A 17,128-nucleotide genomic window follows, 5' to 3' on the forward strand; every position below is an offset into this window, starting at 1 on the left:
ATAAATAAAATACACTTTAGCTAAATACTTCCCAAACCACGCGGAGCCGCACTATAAGGACTAAAGAGCCGCAGGTTGCGTCTCCCAGCCTGAGCCTGTAGCAGCTCAAATGAGTTTAGGATCACCCAATCCAGTCGTAACTTATAACCATTACCGGATGAAATGAAAATTATAAATGGACCGGTACGGCCTTTCTACTCAGTTTGAGCATTCAAAGTGCTTCCCTACTTAGAGTAAATAATTGTGGTAATTGTATGTGTCTACTTTTTGTGTTAGGAATGAATTGAGTTACTCGATAAAAACTGAAGCACTTATGGAAACCATTCGCTTTTTCACCCGCAGGTTTTTAAACATTATACTTACTGTGTTTGGTTTTTCTCTGCAGGGTGCTGGTCAGGAGAAGCTGGGCATCTACATCAAGTCTGTTGTCAAAGGCGGAGCAGCTGATATGGTCAGTATGAAAACTACGACGGGAAACAGGAGAAAGAATCAGGATGTGATCATTATGTGTGAGTGTGCGTCTGTTTGTGTTTACACAGGATGGTCGTTTGGCAGCAGGTGACCAGTTGTTGAGTGTTGATGGGCGGAGTCTAGTCGGCCTATCGCAAGAGAGGTGAGAAACTTGTACAGGAACATTTTTTAATCCACAGAAATAATTTGGGAAATCCTGAGCACACACGAGCAAATTATAATTACAATTTTATGACATCCGATGATGATTCACCCCAAAGAAGCAGCAGGGTGTAAATAGTGTTTTTCTTTTTATATATTTAACCACCTACCGCGCTGTAGTGACGCATTTATGGTCACGAGATGATGAAACTGACATTTAATGTTATTTTAAGAGCAGAAAACATTCAGCGGTACGTCAGCATGATAATTTACTTTTCAGAAGACCGCATCTCGGAGACCTCACAGTTAAGACATCCTGAGGTCGTTGCATCCCGTTAGTCCTTGTAAACACACGGATTTTCCAGCACGTCTGGAACATGCAGCTCGAGCAGAAAAAGGCTGTGTGTGTCTGTGTGTCTGTGTGTGTGTTTTGGAAACAGCACCAGAGCACGCGGTGGCTAACGCCCCATTCAGATTAATCCTGTTATTCCTCTTGCTTGACATGCACAGGCTTGATTTTTTAGTGTTGTTACCTGCATTGTGACAAAAAGAGTCAAACTGGATTAACAGATAATTAAGTTAATTGCTTTAGCATGCAGGTAGCAGCTAAAGCAATTAACTAATTTTTCTAGATTTCGAGTTTTTGTCAGGGTATCATAGCGTGGTAATCTCAACTCCCAGCAAGTAGAGATTAAGGGATTTTTACCCTTTCTGTCAGACATAGATGTGTATGTAAAGCTATGATGTTTCCAAATATGGATTTGGAGCCTGTTTTCTCCTCAGCGCCAAGGGGCTGATGTTACATTCCCAGAATCACTTCCAGTCAAACAGTTAGCTTCTGCCCTACAACTATTTATAGGATTAGGTTAAAGCTCCATACACAGGGACATGTAACAGATAATAGCAGGCATCCCGTGCGTGTCTGAGTGACACATCAGCATTGGAGCCAAAGTTGGAATGAAGCGCGTCTCTGGTAGTGACAAATATAATCCCTGCCTCCTCTGGTTCATAGTAAAGGCAGTTGTTATTCCCATTATTAACTCACAGCAGTGCTAAGGGCTGCAGAGCTGTCCAGACTTCCCGCTCAAAATGTATTTATTTGAACAAAAAACAAACAAACAATGTGCTCGACCAACAAGCATCAGGAGGCTCTGGTGCATAAGCTTATTAAGACCATTATGTCTACATGATATGAAATTTGTGTTTTAGTGAAGTTCAATCAACATTTCAGGAACTTTTCAGGCAAAACACGAAACACCTTGTGAGAATTTGCTCCTTTTTAACAAACTTTAATAATATTTGAAACAATATTGACGATGAAGCTGAAAGAAAATTGGTTTTATTTTATAATTTAGAATAACTTAGAATAAACCTCTATAGCTCCACCTGGGTGTTAGATACAACCTTGTCTGTCTACACGTTCTTTTACCAAAAAAGGTACTTTGATTTTTTTTTTATTTTTTCCAGTCATGTCCTCATCCCGTGTTAGTACCTCATCGCTCTGTGGTCTCAGTCTTATACAATCACATTCTTTTCTATATGTGTCATGTCTTAACCGCTTTGTCTTACTTAACCAAAATGCCTTTGACATGTTTCTTACTTTTGAAGCTAAAAAAACACCATGCCTTAAGTTAGTACAATACATTCAGATTATATTTATCACGTAGATACAAGGACAAACCATAGCAACTTCAGTAACAAACTAAAAAGAGACACAGGTCAGGTCTTCTTGTCTGACATGCTTTAAATCCCTGAAGTGTTTAAAGTAATCCAAAAAACAAACAGCGATCAGCATAAAAGGTGATCATGAACCAAAACTACAGCTGCGCTTCCCACGTGAACAGGTACCTGTAATCAAGGTTGCCGCTCCTAAGCATGTGACCACCTGATAAACTGCCACTAAATAAGCCAAATTAAACATAATCACAGGTCACACAGTTGAAGTTTGTCTATGAAATTTAAATTTAAATTGTCTATGAAATATAAATTTAAATGTATGTATACATCTTAATTCATCTGATTGTGGTATGGATCGCCACAGATGCAGATTATAAATTCCTGTTTGCCGAAAATGGTGTAGTGTTGTTTTTCTACCCTTTTTTTTAATTATAAAACCCTTAGACAGCCACAACTGCGACTCCACACTGGGCTAAGTTTGTCCCACAGAGTGGGGCTGTGGAGGGGCTTCAAAGAAACTTGGCTCAGTGTGTCCCTCTCTAATGTGTGCTCCCCCCTCTTGTTCAGGGCGGCAGAGCTGATGACGAGGACGGGCTCAGTCGTCACTCTGGAAGTCGCCAAGCAGGGAGCCATTTACCACGGACTGGCCACCCTCCTCAACCAGCCGAGCCCAATGATGGCAAGAGGTGAGCGCAAGAAGCAGGATTTTATTCATGACTAAAAGTTCTGGTGTAAGGTTCTGGATGTAATTTTGGAAGCGCTGATGATTTGTGGAAATCTTTGTGACTTATTGATAACTTTGATGGCTTATTAATCAAATATTAAATCAACTGAGAATTCATTTTGAATTCTGGTTGGTTGTCTTCAACTATTTCAGCCATTATTTATACAGATAGATGTAAAAACTTGTCTTGGGTTCAACCTTTCCACACGCATGCTGATTTTTCTCTAATTTTGGTATAAATGTAATATTTGTGTCTAATAGATACAAAGGTTGTTTTCTTCTCTTTTTTTAAAGGATTGGTAGTAAGACACAAATGAACAGCAATAAAATCATTAGGAGTTTTAAAAATAATGAAGCCATTTTTCTACCTCTGTTACAATTCATTAACTCAATCAACAACCCTCAGAGGCATTTAAAAACAGCCACAAACACAGCTCTCTAAAGTATTTAAAAGTGGTAATGAATGAACTATTGTTAGTCCCACTGAAGGGTGTGCCAGTAATTTGGTGTTGTGGATGATGGAAAAGAAGCAGGCTTGTCCAGACAGTGTGTCCTTGTTGTCTTCTCTGCAGCACAGTAAAAATCCTGCTAGCAGACTGGAGGATATAATGAGAGCTTGTGGCCAGAGCCAGCTGTGTGTGTGTGTGCAGACACACATGCATGGCAGAGTTTACAGGGTTGTCTGGCTCTGCGCTGGTCTTTGTCTGCTTGAGCGGTGACCCCAGGTTCATTAAGGAAGCGTTCTGGCCGGGCCAGTCTGTGGTCCACGATGACGATAAAGGCGTGTTTCTCCCAAATTCCCTCAACCGCAGACTCTTGCACCGCTGACAGAGACGTTTAACAAGCAGACGTCGAAGGACGGTCTTTAGTTACAGGAAACTGGACAAGCTGAGCAGGAGTGTAGATTCTCACAGAACGATGGCGTGAAGCCAGAAGAAGAAACAAATTGGTAGCTGTGCTGTATGGATTTTATATGAACCTATGTTTAAAACACACTTAAATGCCTTTAAATTAGCTTCAGTCACAATTACAGATGCCCCAGCAGGAGATCAGCACTTTGAGTGTGTTTAAGATGGTCTGAGACAACAAACGACTCCAAAGAGGTGAAATCAGTTGGGCCCAAACACAAGCTCGACTAGAACAAAGGCTGACAAACTGCAGCAACACAAAGATTCACTTTTCTTTTTTTTTAACTGTTTTCCTCTGCTCCTGTTTCTTCTTTCACCTCCAGCGTCAGACCGAGGCCGTGAGAAGAACGGGAAAATGCGACCAAAGAGTGAAGGCTTCGAGCTCTACAACAGCTCGGTGCAGAACGGCTCTCCAGAGAGCCCGCAGCCCGGCTGGGACTCTTACCCCGATCCAAAGAAGATGAGCGGAGAAGACCGGCTCCTGAAGAACCGAGCCGACCACCGCTCCAGCCCCAACGTAGCCAGTAAGAAAGCTGCTTATTAATTATTTATTATAGTGTCGTTTTATTAATTCCTGTTGTTCCGCCACAAATATAAGGTGAACTTTAACTTTAGTTCTGCACAAAATAATGAAACCCTTCCTACTTATTTGGTTTACAGACTGTATATTTAAGAAGGATGTACCCACTGTGATGTCGCGCATTGTTTTAAAGCCTTTAGTTGGCCATGTTTGCTGTCACAGTGTTGTCTGTTTTGGAATCGGATATGGTCATATTTGGTTAAGAGCTTGGGCTGCTCAATTATCAATGATAGCAAACTTTCCATGTGTACATGGATACCTAATAAAGTCAGTTTTATTTATATAGCACATTTAAAACTTAGCTTGAATTGTTGCAGGTAAAGCCAAGTGCACAGTGTCGGCACCCACCTGTCACTCAAAGCAGCCACAATACATAACTTTAAGCTTTAATACAGTTTAAACAGATGAAGGATATTAAAAAGAATTATTGTTCTTTACTATGTTTGAAATCTTCCTTTCATGGTATTTCACATCCCAACAAAGTATATGTAATTTATGCTACAAGCTGGGAATTTCCTTTTATAGCATGTAAAATTTCTGTAACAAAGTAGTCTAAAGGGCAAAAGGTCAGTACCATAAATTAAAATATGAAACAGAAACCAAATGGCTCAATCAATTAAGAGGAGAGCATAAAATCATTCATAGTTCACTTATAATGCAAAAAAATAAATAAAACCATTGATCCATTGAGCCATCTCTGGTCAACAACGTTTGGTGTGGGCAGTAAAGGAAATAGGAAAAAAAATAAAACCACCCTCATGTTATTCTGTAGCTACTCCACCCTGATTTAGAAACACAGTGGCAGCTAGTTTTCCTGCTGCTGGAAAAATATTTATATTCAGAAGAAAAGAAAATATTTTCAGCAACCATTTTCATTCTTCTGTTCCTCAGTAATTGTGTATTGCTGAGACTTTTTGTTTTTGTTACTGCACTAAAGCAACGTTTTTTCCTGCCTCTGCTTCAGATCAGAGCCAGAGTCCTGCAAACAAATCAGTGTACCCCGGAGGACCTGGCACCAAGATCACCTCTGTCTCCACCGGGAACCTGTGTGCAGACGTAAGTAACCATCAGACTGAATCCTTACCCTTATGGGAAATGTAACAGCAGAGTGACACAACATTTGAGCACTCTCGGTATGTTGAGCAGAGATGAGAAATCATTTATCAGGTTTATGGCTTAGTCTTGTTTATTCCTGGAAAACCATCTCAAAGTATTTCGTTTTTTTCCACACGCTTGTTTTTTGTTCCTCAGGATGAGCCCTCCCCTCCCCGCCCAGAAGCCTACCCCATCCCAACTCAGACATATCCCAGGGAGTACTTCACCATCCCAGCCTCCAAGAGCCAGGATCGGGTGGTGGGACCAGGGCAGCAGGGGCCCCCACCACACTGGCAGGGTATGGAGGACAGAGATCGCCTCCCCATGGGCGATAACATCCACAACAACAGCATGCAGGTACAGAAGCTTGAGATACTTTTCAGATACTGTTTTTCTGGGCGTTACAACGCTCTCTGAGAACCAAAAAGATTAGGAAAGTTTTATTTTTCATCAATGTGTTTTTCCAAATCACATTTTGGTGACACAGAAATGTTTGAAGACATCAGCTTGATGGTGTTGACAAGCCAATCATCATCTCCTTCTCCATCCTTTTCTGGCTGTGAGCTCCTCTCATCTTCGTCCTCCCAGTTTTGAGCATCGTTTGTTCCATCTCCTATGAGTCATCGTGGTTATAGCTGCATATGCAAAGGCTTAAAAAGCGTTACAGGCATGAAAAACATATTTAAACATTAGAAATACAAAGCAATTTAAGATAACACAATAGAACAGACAAACTAGAGCCTACATAATAACCTCTAAGGTAAACTTGGGAATGTAATAAGTAGGCGATTGAGGTGATATTGATTATTTGTGTTTCCAACCACCACCTCCTCTCTCCTTTTATAACGCATACTTTTCCTCATCTAATATTTAATGTTTTGATTGCTTTGCAGCGGATTAATCACTCTCAGGAGGACTTGTATCCACCACCAGGAGGCATGAGGTCAGATGAGCGAATGCAGCCACACTACCAGCACCGGGACCTGGACTACCCACACAGAGATCTCGAATACCAGAGAGGTCCACCTGGAGGTAAGAAGGAAAAGCTGACTTCAGATTGGATCAGAGAGGCTGACAGAAAAAGGACCGCAGCACCTGTTAGTGTGTTCACTACCAGATTATACAGCAGCTTAAAGGCTGTCAGCATCCAAATGTCCCTTAAAAGTTGATTATCCTTCACAATTACATAAAAACACACAAATCATGATATTAAATTCAAGGACCAGAGCAAAGATAATTTGCAAAAGCATAGCAAATCAGACGTGCTGTCATTTCTGACATTCATCAGATGAAAATAAATAAATAAATAATAATAACTAAGTTGTAAGTTATTTCACTTTAAAAATAAATATAAAAATCTGATGTTTTGGACTGCAGATGCCCAGGAAAAAAACTCTGTAGTTTTACCATCACCAAGCCTCCATCTTTCTTCAGAAAGCTGATTAGTACTAAAGTATTGTGCCAACATTAGTGATAAAATTCCTTTTTAGGCTAAGAGGGTTCAGAGGTACTGGTTTTTCATGGAGTATTGAATGTAAGTTTAAAGGCTTAGAAACCACTGTGCAGTTGGTGTCCCTGGTCAAGCAGGTGACCATGTGTTTCTTTGTGTCTGCAGGTCTGGTAGGGCCCGACCTCTGGGCTCCACAGCCGCAGGTGTCCTCCTCCCTGGAGTCATCAACATCAAGCCAGGAGCATCTCAACTTCTCCGCGTCCTCCTCTTCTTCGAACAAGACCCAAAACCAGAAGACCGGCCCGGGCAGATGGAAGACGCCCAATGCCCCTCACGCCGTGCCGCCGCATTCGGCACAGCCGCCGTCTCGGTCTGACCTGCCCCCTCCTCCACCTCCACCTCCAGCAGCGTACCCCGAACCCTACGACCCACAGCCGGACCTACCGCTTCCGCCCCCTCCAGCTGCTATCAATCCAGTAACGGCTCAGCAAGCTGCTGACCGCAAGAAGAGAGAGGAGCAGCAGCGCTGGTATGAGAAGGAGAAGGCTCGGCTCGAGGAAGAGAGGTGGGCTTGTTTTGTTTTGTTTATTGAAATGTTAGCAAAAAAAGCATTTTTGTTATTTACTATTTACTATATCTGGCTTGCTATTTATTATTTCTGAGGGAAGATATACACAAGCATTTATGCTTTAAAAATAAAATGCAAATAAAGTAATGTATGTAACTCTTCAACGTGTTGTTTAGTCTTTGCTGATACAGAGATTGCTGCATCATCAGCATACGCTGCACTTCTTTACATTTGGAGTAAATGAACTCTGCACCCTTCTGTCTAGTTACCAACAACGCTTCAGTAGGTGGTTTTGTCTTAATGTGCCCTCGTTGTACAGAACCTTGAATGTGGAATACTTTGCAGAAAGATCTAAACCAAATATGATCTTAAAAGAAGAATGCATTAGTGTTTGTTTATATATAATAATGTATATTCTGCCTTTTGTTTTATGCTTGTTGCATTTTAAGACCTTGGCCAAGTCACCCTTTTAAATGGCACTTTCTCTAAAAGCAAAAAAGTGTTAGTACAGGATTCCCATTTTTCAATTAAAAAAAACAAGGTGATGTCATACTGCTTCATTTATGCATCTGATTTTGAGTATTAATGACGATGGTATTGATGCATTTCCAGGGAGAGGAAGAGGAGGGAGCAGGAGAGAAAGTTGGGTCAGATCCGGGCCAACCCTGTCATGCCCGTCCAGCCTCACAACGGAGGAGCCATGCCTCCTCCTCACCACCAGCCCCCTGTGGCCTCCATGGCGCCACCTCAGCCTTACCACCCCCCACAGCCTCAGCCTCCTCCACCCAGACCAGAGAAGCTGGCCAGTCTGCCACGGTCTGCTGTACCTCCTCCTCCTAGTGCCTCCAACCCTGCTGGTAACAAGAAATGTATTAGTTACTTCTTGTTTAAACAAACAAACCAGTCTTGTCTCTGTAATAATTAGTATTCAACATGCCTGCAGGCATGGATACAGTGATCAGGGAGCTGCTTCCACAGCAGCAGCCGCGAACCATCGAGAGGCGAGACCTGCAGTACATCACCATCAGCAAGGAGGAGCTGACGTCCAGTGACAGTCTGTCTCCAGATCCTTGGAAGAGAGATGCCCGAGAGAAGGCCGAAAAACAGCAGCAGCTTCACATCGTGGATCTGCTGGACAAGGAAATCCAGGAGCTGCAGGTACTTTTGTTCACAACAGTGGGAGGAGTGATTTGAAATCAGAGATCATGTTTTAGAAGGAAGTAGCAGAATTAATGTGATCGACTTGACATTATGAGGATATTGTGGAAGAGTATGACCAGAACTCCTATGCAAACTGTTATTTTATCTTCTTGCCTCAAGTAGGAAATATTTAATGGTAAAAACCAGTTAACATCATTCAAAAGAAAGTAATTAGGTCAGATATTGTTAGAAATGGTTTACCAGATATTGATATCAAGTGGTAGGTGCAGGGTGTAAATGTTGTATCACACAAAATTGTAAAAGATATGATTATTAGAGAGGTAATATATCTCACACTCTTTCCACTCCTGCATCGATGCGTGGACAGAGCAGGGTTTAACCAAATACATAAAGCTGAATTTCTGTAAAAGCTACTGGCCGGTGCCCGGTTCTGATTGTGCGTCTGAAATCTTTGTGATGCCCATCCTACAGTATACTGTAACACCTTTCAGATTGACAAATGCTCCAAAGACTGATGAGTACTGTACTTTTGGATATCAGGTATACTTAGATGACCTTGTGGCTTTTTCTGGTAACACGACTTCGGTTTCTAAACATCATTTTGTTTTGCAGGCAAAGCCCGAGCGAACAGCGGAAGAAAACGACCGCCTCAGGAAATTGATGCTGGAGTGGCAGTTCCAGAAACGACTGCAGGAGTCCAAGCAGAGCGACGACGAGGAGGACGAGGAGGATGATGAAGACGTGGACACCGTGATGATCATGCAGAGGCTGGAGGCCGAGAAGAGAGCCAGGGTAAGAAATGGAAGGAAATGACTGAGGGGGAAAAATGAGTTCTTCATTTGAAGGAAGTAGGGAAGGTGCTTTTTTTTCTTAACAAAAAGAAAAGGAGGGAGTTGAAATCGTATCATGTGCAAAGGCTGCTTTGGCAGAAATCAAACTTTCTGACTTCTGTTTTTCGAGCGTTACTACCCATCAGCTCAGACTTCAGGGCGAGCCGCAGGAAATTGGGCTGATGGGGGGGAAAACAGAACCGCCTTTCAAATGCTAGAAGAGAAAATGGCTCCCACTATGAATGTCCTGCAATGTGCATCTGCAACATGCTTCTGTCATCGCTTTGCCATGCTGAGCTGCTTAAATCTGATTGGCTGGAGGGGTGGATGGGAGGGCAGGCTGCAGCAGCGTCGTTAAAGCTGCTTTCACATCTCGTGGATGTGACTTTTATTTGAACAAACGCTGCACATGTGCAGCCTTTTGATTATTTAAGCACAGGTCATGCACTACAATGGATATCAAATATCCAGTATTTTTAAGGTGAAGATGATGCTGGGTGTTTGAATTCACCGAGTCATCCAGCACGAGCCTGAGTGTGTGTTGAAACCTCAGGAGGAAAGTGCTTTTCTAGGTTTCCTTTCAGACACATCAGTTGTGCATTCCTCCGGGTCGTGTGTAGATCTGCTGTGTTCTCCTCCCAGTAGCTCTGTAGTGAAGGTAACTGTTTTGTAGCTGACTTTTGCCAGACTTTGACTGGATATTTTAGGATGCGGAACGTGGGTGTCTTTAGTAGCTGTGGATGAATCTCAGAGTTTGGTTCACTGTATGAATTATTTTATTTTTTTATGTTTTTGGTTTGCTGTGTTCTTTTTCTTTGTTGAACTACTTTATTCATCTTGAAGACTGGTATACACTTGGTTTTAAAATCGGGGACTTTTGGCTGCTTAGGAAGGGAATTTAGGCTCATATACACCAGAAACATATTTCAGACACTAATAAAAATGTGCAGGCGTTTCCAGCTGTTCACAGTGGTTGGTCAAAGTAAGTCCATCTTTTTTTACTGTCTGAGTACTGTTCCCAAGGGCCGATACTGAACTGGATAAAGTACGCAAAAGGTAAAACAGTGGATAACGTGGTTAGAGGTTATATTGACAGTATTACTAACATAAAATAATCCATTTAAATGCTGTCCAGTCATCTAATGTGCATCACTGCAGTAAGGAGTTATTGCTGATTTGGGATAATTGTGCCTCTTTGTGGTTGTTTGAGTGAGGTTTGTTTGACTTTTCCCCCCCCACGTGTGCATTAGTATGTACACTACCACAGGTATGTTCTGAAATGGGTCCCAGACCACCAGTAAGGTTTGATAGTGCTCCTCGGTGGTCATTTACACCTGTGTTAGATTGTTCATAATGTATTTTTAAGCCAAGTGTAAACAGGGTCTAGTTTATTTAGGTCTTCATGACTAAAAGTGGACATTTAGTCAGCTTACAGTAAATGGATAATACCACAAAATTAAACTTTCTCTAAGAAGTAAAAACGTCTTGGACTATTTTACTTTACCAAAGCTTCATTGATAAAGTTGAAGAGAAAAATATGGGACGATGAGCTCAACGTTAAAGATGTAGCTCTGTAGTTTTTAGATTTAAAAGCTTCTCATCAACAGAGTAAAAAGACCAAACAATGTTTTCACTTTATTCTATGTCCTCCCCTGCTCTTCTCTTATCTCTGTTTTACTCTTTAGTTCCTCCCTTGATTTTCTAATCTAGTCTTAACTCCTCCACACCTTCCTTTTCAGTATTTGGGTATTTCCTCCTCCAACTATCTCCCCTCCCTCTCTCACTCTCTATTCTCTTCTTCTTCTTCCTCTTCAGCAGCAGACTGCTGTCCCAGCTATCTCTGTTCTAGACTTGGTATGTTCATCCTGTTAATGACGAGTATCTTCTCCCTGCCCTTACATCACTTCCTGTTTCCTGTCTGGGCTTCCCACCTGCCCGTGTCTCTCCCTACCCATCTGGGCTTGCTGTTGTCGTTTCATCGGGGGGTCGTGGTGGTAGACGGGACTGGGCCATGATTAGCTAACGAGCAGTTGGTCCTGGGATGCTTGATGTTGTTTGGCTGGGGAAGCTGTCCATCTCTTTGTCAACTCAAAACACCTGCTGGGGGACGGTGAACGAAGCTGCTGCTTAAATATTGGTGTTTGATAACTGCAAACCAAACCTGTCCATGCTTTCAGATTAGCAGAGCTGCGGTTGGTGTGATTCTTTTCAGCAGTGATGTTTTGAGTACATATTGAGGTGGTGCCTGCATGGCTGAATGCATCATGGGGGGCATCCGGGTCGAGACCAATGCATGACAGTCCTGCGAGCCCCCTGCGCTGCCTGCGAAGGGCCACATCATGTTGTTGTGGTGGTCATGAATCCATTCGTCTGTCTACCCATCCATCCATTTGTGTGTGACCTGCTGAGCCTCTTTGTCTTCTCTGTATTGGGTCTGTTCAACCAAGTTATTAGACTAGCTAATTCTTGCTTTAGTTGATTAAATGTACGTAAGAGATGGACTTGGCCACTAGAGGTGGGAATCACCATACATCACACGATACGATATTATCACAATACTTAACGCACGATACGATATTATTGCAATTTTTAAAAAATATTTTGCGATATTCAGATTCTGTACATAAAGGTAAACTATCAATATTAATTTTATCTAATAACAAAGTCTCACACTCAGTCTTTCTCTCATTTCAGTTTTATTGTTGACAAACTGAACGGTTTGTATTACAGTCTAGTCCAACTTAACTGAACGCAACCATCTGGTACAATTATAGCTATTCTGAACTATGCAATTTATGAAAACTATGCAGCCCATTCAGCAACTGAAGAATTTGAAAGTAAATTAAAACAAAATATAATTTTACATTAAATAAAAAAGTTTTAAACTTAATTAAAATAAGTAAACTGTCATGTTTATTGCTCAGAAAAAGGAGCTGATCAACATGCTCTGAAGTCAGAGCATGTTCCAGTCCACAAAAACTTTTTTTGTAACAAAATATCGATTTCTGCTGTCCTTGTATCGATACATTATTAGCAAACAAAATATCACGATACTACACAGTATCGATTTTTTCCCTCACCCCTATTGGCCACCCAGAGACTCAGATCCATTAGTTTGTGAAGTACAATTTTGAAACCTTTAGGAGAGTCAAACTCCAGGTCTCAAGGGCCAGTGTCCTGCAGGTTTTAGATCTCACCCTGGGTCAACACACCTGAATCAAATTATTAGTTCATTATCAGGCCTCTGGAGAACTTCCAGACATGTTGAGGAGGTCATTTAGCCATTTAAATCAGCTGTGATGGATCAAGGACACATCTAAAACCTGCAGGACACCGGCCCTTGAGGCCTGGAGTTCAACACCTGTGCTTTAGATCATCATTTTTGCTTAAAAACACTCCATGTCCAACTCATATTTGAACATGGAGTTAGAACTAATAAGCTAACAACAAGAGTTTTTACTCTAAAACTAGATCCTAGTTTACAAAATAAACACATTTTGTAGACCACATTGAGACCACAAACTCATTAGGAAAGTGTTTAATTGGGTAAAAGAAGAAACAAAAGTAGGGTCAATTTCTCGTAGACTTGTATACAATTGTTTTTGCAGGAAAGGCCCTGCCCCCTACTGGCAATTATCAATATTGCAGGTTCCAGACATTTTTAGACACTACAGCTTCAGAAAATCACTTTGTGGTTAAATGATTGATAGACAGATTTAGTTTTATTTAACCAGGGTCATAGCATTCATGACCTAGAATGATGTAGTTACCATATTTACCCTAATGCAATAGTGGCAAATATTAACAAATAACAAAAATAAAGAAGGAAGACCGCATTGCCTTCAAATCTGCTGGAAAACCTTTACAGCGTAAATACAACTTTTTTTTTTTAAATGTAAATATATGGAAATATAAAGACAAAGAAAAGTGTAGCCAAAATAGTAATTGTAAGAAATGAAAAATATATAAAATTCACTCAATAAACAAATTGAAACGACTCAAGCAAAACAATATATCCTGCATAAGAATTAGAAAAGGAGAAAACAGGGAGCCTTATTGGAGCTTCTTTGTGGACAGATACCACCGCGAACGTTTGGTTGAACTGACCCTTTACCTGACCACCATCCAGCCCTAGAATGGGTGTGTTTGTTTCGTTTGTCGCCATGCTGCACTTGGTTTATGTCGGGATGGTTTTTGGAATATTTCTGCTGTAGCCCATTAAGCTTGCAGTTACTTCAGGTACGCTTGATTTATTATTCCTCTACTGCTCAGTGGGACATTTAATGATCTGTAAACGAAATCAAGTACACCTTAAGTAGCCAAATGAGGGGCTGTCTTTGCTTTTCGCTCTGCCCTTTTCCGGTTGTTGTTTTTACTGCTGCTGCTGTTGTCGTTGTCGCTGCATGTCGGTGTGTGCATGTTTAGCAGTGCGCGCGTGCGTGTCTGTTTCTTTCTGCCTGTGCTGTGTGTTTGCAGTGCACACAGCTCCTCCCCCCAGGAGCAGTCCTGTGAGACAAATACAGTTCTACCTCACATTTGTACACAAACATATTAGTGCAGTTGAACAAATCCAAAAGAAAATGTGCTCAGATTATGTGTCTGTGAATGACACGCGTACTAATTTCTTTCCTCATTTGCATGCGTGCCTTGCGGCATGTTCCCTGCGGGTGTGTGTGACCAGTTGCAGGATGAGGAGCGGCGGCGTAAGCAGCAGCTGGAGGAGATTCGTAAGCGGGAGGCAGAGGAGCGGGCGAAGCAGGAGGAGGAGAGGAGGTGGAGGGAGGAGGAGAGAGCCAAGCGGGAGGCCGAGGAGAAGGTCGGTGTGTCTGTCCTTGAAACCGCTGGAGTTCTGACCTGATTAAAATTAATGCTTTGTGCCTTTATTAAAGTATTACTGAGTCAGAGCTTCAGGTGTAGCACAGATTAGGTTTACACACACACACACACACACACACACACACACACACACACACACACACACACACACACACACAGAGGGGTTGGACCGATATTTGAACAGTGATTACATTATATCCAAATCTACAAAATTATGCAGCTTTCTCTTGTCTTAAAAAATATGTTTTTCCCTGTTAGGGTGCAACAGCCAGCTGCTAATACACAATAAAACCAAAGTACGTGATGCTAACAAGGAGCTATTAGCATGATATGAAAGAAGGTCCTTAAAAATCCTCATTAAACATCAAAAATTCCCGTTAAGAACCAAAATATTGGCATTTGATAAGATTGAATGTAATTTTAATTCAGATTGTTGGATTATACTTAAAGGTGCTAAACTTTTAGACATACTGGCAAACTGTTTCCCCTGTTACCAGATAACAGTGTTTACAGCACAGATGATGCAAATGACAACATTTTTAGTCCTACTGAAAAAGGCTTTTAATTTGAAAGTGTTGCATGTCGTTTTCTTCTAGCTTGTCGATGTAAGCTAAAATGTGGCCACTGTGTTTACAATTCAGTTTGTTTGCATATTTAGCCTGCACTTTGGTAAAAATAAATTACGTTTTATATTCTTTGTACATTCACACCTTGATTTCAGAGAGATTTTAAACTATACCAGCCCATCATATCGGTCTAACCCCTGAATGTGAAGATGCTTTGGAAGAATTCAGACCCTTTTATCTGGTGCTTAACTGTCTAATAAATGCAATTAAAATTGCAGATAATAGGATTTTATCAGTCCTACTATAAAGTTAAACTATAGTTATTTATATATTAATCCTTTGTATCTAGCCTCAGTTTGGTGGGCCTTTAGCAAACTGTTTTCCTCTGTAAGCAAGAGATTTTTAGTTACTTAAGCTGTTGTGGGAAATAGAGAGCAGAGCGAGAAATGCAGCTGTCATTTTGCAACCCTTACCTGCCGCTCATGGCGGCAGGTGAGGGTTAGTGATTGAAAGAATGAGATCGTGGATTCAAGCGGCGGACAAGGGCTTCCTCTAACTGGCGGTCAGGGTTAGCGAGAGTGTGAGGTGAGCTCTGTGTCAGAGTACTAGTAATACGTGAACATACAAGAAAAAGAAAAAAAAAGCAACGAATGAATGGATGACAAGATGGGACACTTAATGTGGGATTAATTGCCAAAAAAGCACCTTTGCTTCTTTTTAAACTAAATCTTCACTGTAACAGTAAAATGTGCAGCAGATGAATGAGTCTGAAAACTACCCAAAGCTTTTACTTTCATGCCTTTGTTGACTTAGGCTTCAATGTCACTTAGTAACTCAGGTTAATATGAGAGATGAAATGTAATACATGTGCTGTATTTTTAAATGACCAGTGGTTTGGTGCAGCATTCACCCACCCACATGTGTCGTGCGTGTTTAATCAAACATGCTCATTGTTTTTTATCTTTGTGTCGTGCCCGCTGATTTCACTGTGATACCGTTAGCGCGGTCCATTTGTCCTGTGAGCGGCAAACCACCCATAAGACCACTGGTTGTTTAAAAATATCACGCATATTTATTCCGATTTTTACCGTTCAATTTCAACTTTAGGCATCCCAGAAATCTCAGGGATTTGATTAAATGTTAATTAGGAGAATATTTAGGTTTTTCTAAGATAAATAAACTGTTTTTATGCCGTTATGATTGTTCTGATGTTTATTATGAAGTTGTCCAGTTGCATGTCCTCATCCTGTGCACCCCCCCCCACCCTATGTGATGTGTTGCTGTGTCATGTTACGTGCCTCCACCCACCTGAAGCATGGGACTCCCATCATGTTGTTGTTATCGTCAGTGTGCGTCAGGAAGTTTCAGTTATTTTGGGGAAGCAGTTTTGATTCATTTATTTTTTGTGAGGTTTTTAATTTTGTTTTTTGTTGTCATTTCATCCAGCACTGCTTTGGAAACTATGTTTAGGGGAATGCTGCCCACCCTCCTCCAACTTTTCCCAAAAACCACATGCTTTATACCCACATCATGCACACACACACACACACACACGCACGCACCACAGAGGTCTGTCGGCCCACCTGCCTCATACCCGCCCTCATACCCGCCCTCAGCCATCCATACTGTACATATTCAGAAACCCAGCCGCTCACTCATTCAAACCCCACACATCCACTAATCCCTCCCAGTTTCTTCAGATTCCCACTGGGCTGGCTGAACCCGGCCATAGCGGCTCAGATACACCCACAGCAGCGCATGGTCTCTCTGAAGACATGTACAATCACAACTACACTCAGCCCTCCCCTCAGCCTCCTCCCAGCAGGCCTTCAACACGTGAAACGGACCAAAAAATGTGAAGATAATCTGATACAAGAAGCATCCAGATTGAGTGACCCCGGAGAGGCTGGTCACGCTCCAAACCTCAAAATCTAAACACATTCACCAGTGAAGCTTCATCACAGGCCTCCCACCCCCTAGTGTAGATATTGGAGCTCAGCCACTGGAGACAGGGTGGGCTGGAAACTTAAAAACCTACCCACAAACCATAAAATACAAACCCGGGCCACACAGAAAACCGAGCACACATGGACACCCAGCACACATACACAAACAGAGTGA

At 41.7% G+C, this 17,128-nt stretch overlaps 1 protein-coding gene across 1 annotated transcript in view; it reads left to right on the forward strand.

Moving 5' to 3' along the window:
* afdna (afadin, adherens junction formation factor a) overlaps nt 1-17,128 on the forward strand; it is a 123,126-nt gene that overhangs the window by 96,218 nt on the left and 9,780 nt on the right. Inside the window, 13 exon segments of the mRNA XM_085131801.1 lie at nt 386-451; nt 540-613; nt 2,857-2,975; nt 4,245-4,445; nt 5,466-5,557; nt 5,753-5,953; nt 6,490-6,628; nt 7,212-7,611; nt 8,227-8,471; nt 8,558-8,772; nt 9,388-9,567; nt 11,421-11,459; nt 14,287-14,421. Of these exon segments, the coding sequence (XP_084987927.1) occupies nt 386-451; nt 540-613; nt 2,857-2,975; nt 4,245-4,445; nt 5,466-5,557; nt 5,753-5,953; nt 6,490-6,628; nt 7,212-7,611; nt 8,227-8,471; nt 8,558-8,772; nt 9,388-9,567; nt 11,421-11,459; nt 14,287-14,421 (2,106 nt within the window).

The sequence above is a fragment of the Neolamprologus multifasciatus genome, chromosome 15 (genome assembly GCF_963576455.1).
Source record: "Neolamprologus multifasciatus chromosome 15, fNeoMul1.2, whole genome shotgun sequence".
NCBI lineage: Eukaryota > Metazoa > Chordata > Actinopteri > Cichliformes > Cichlidae > Neolamprologus > Neolamprologus multifasciatus.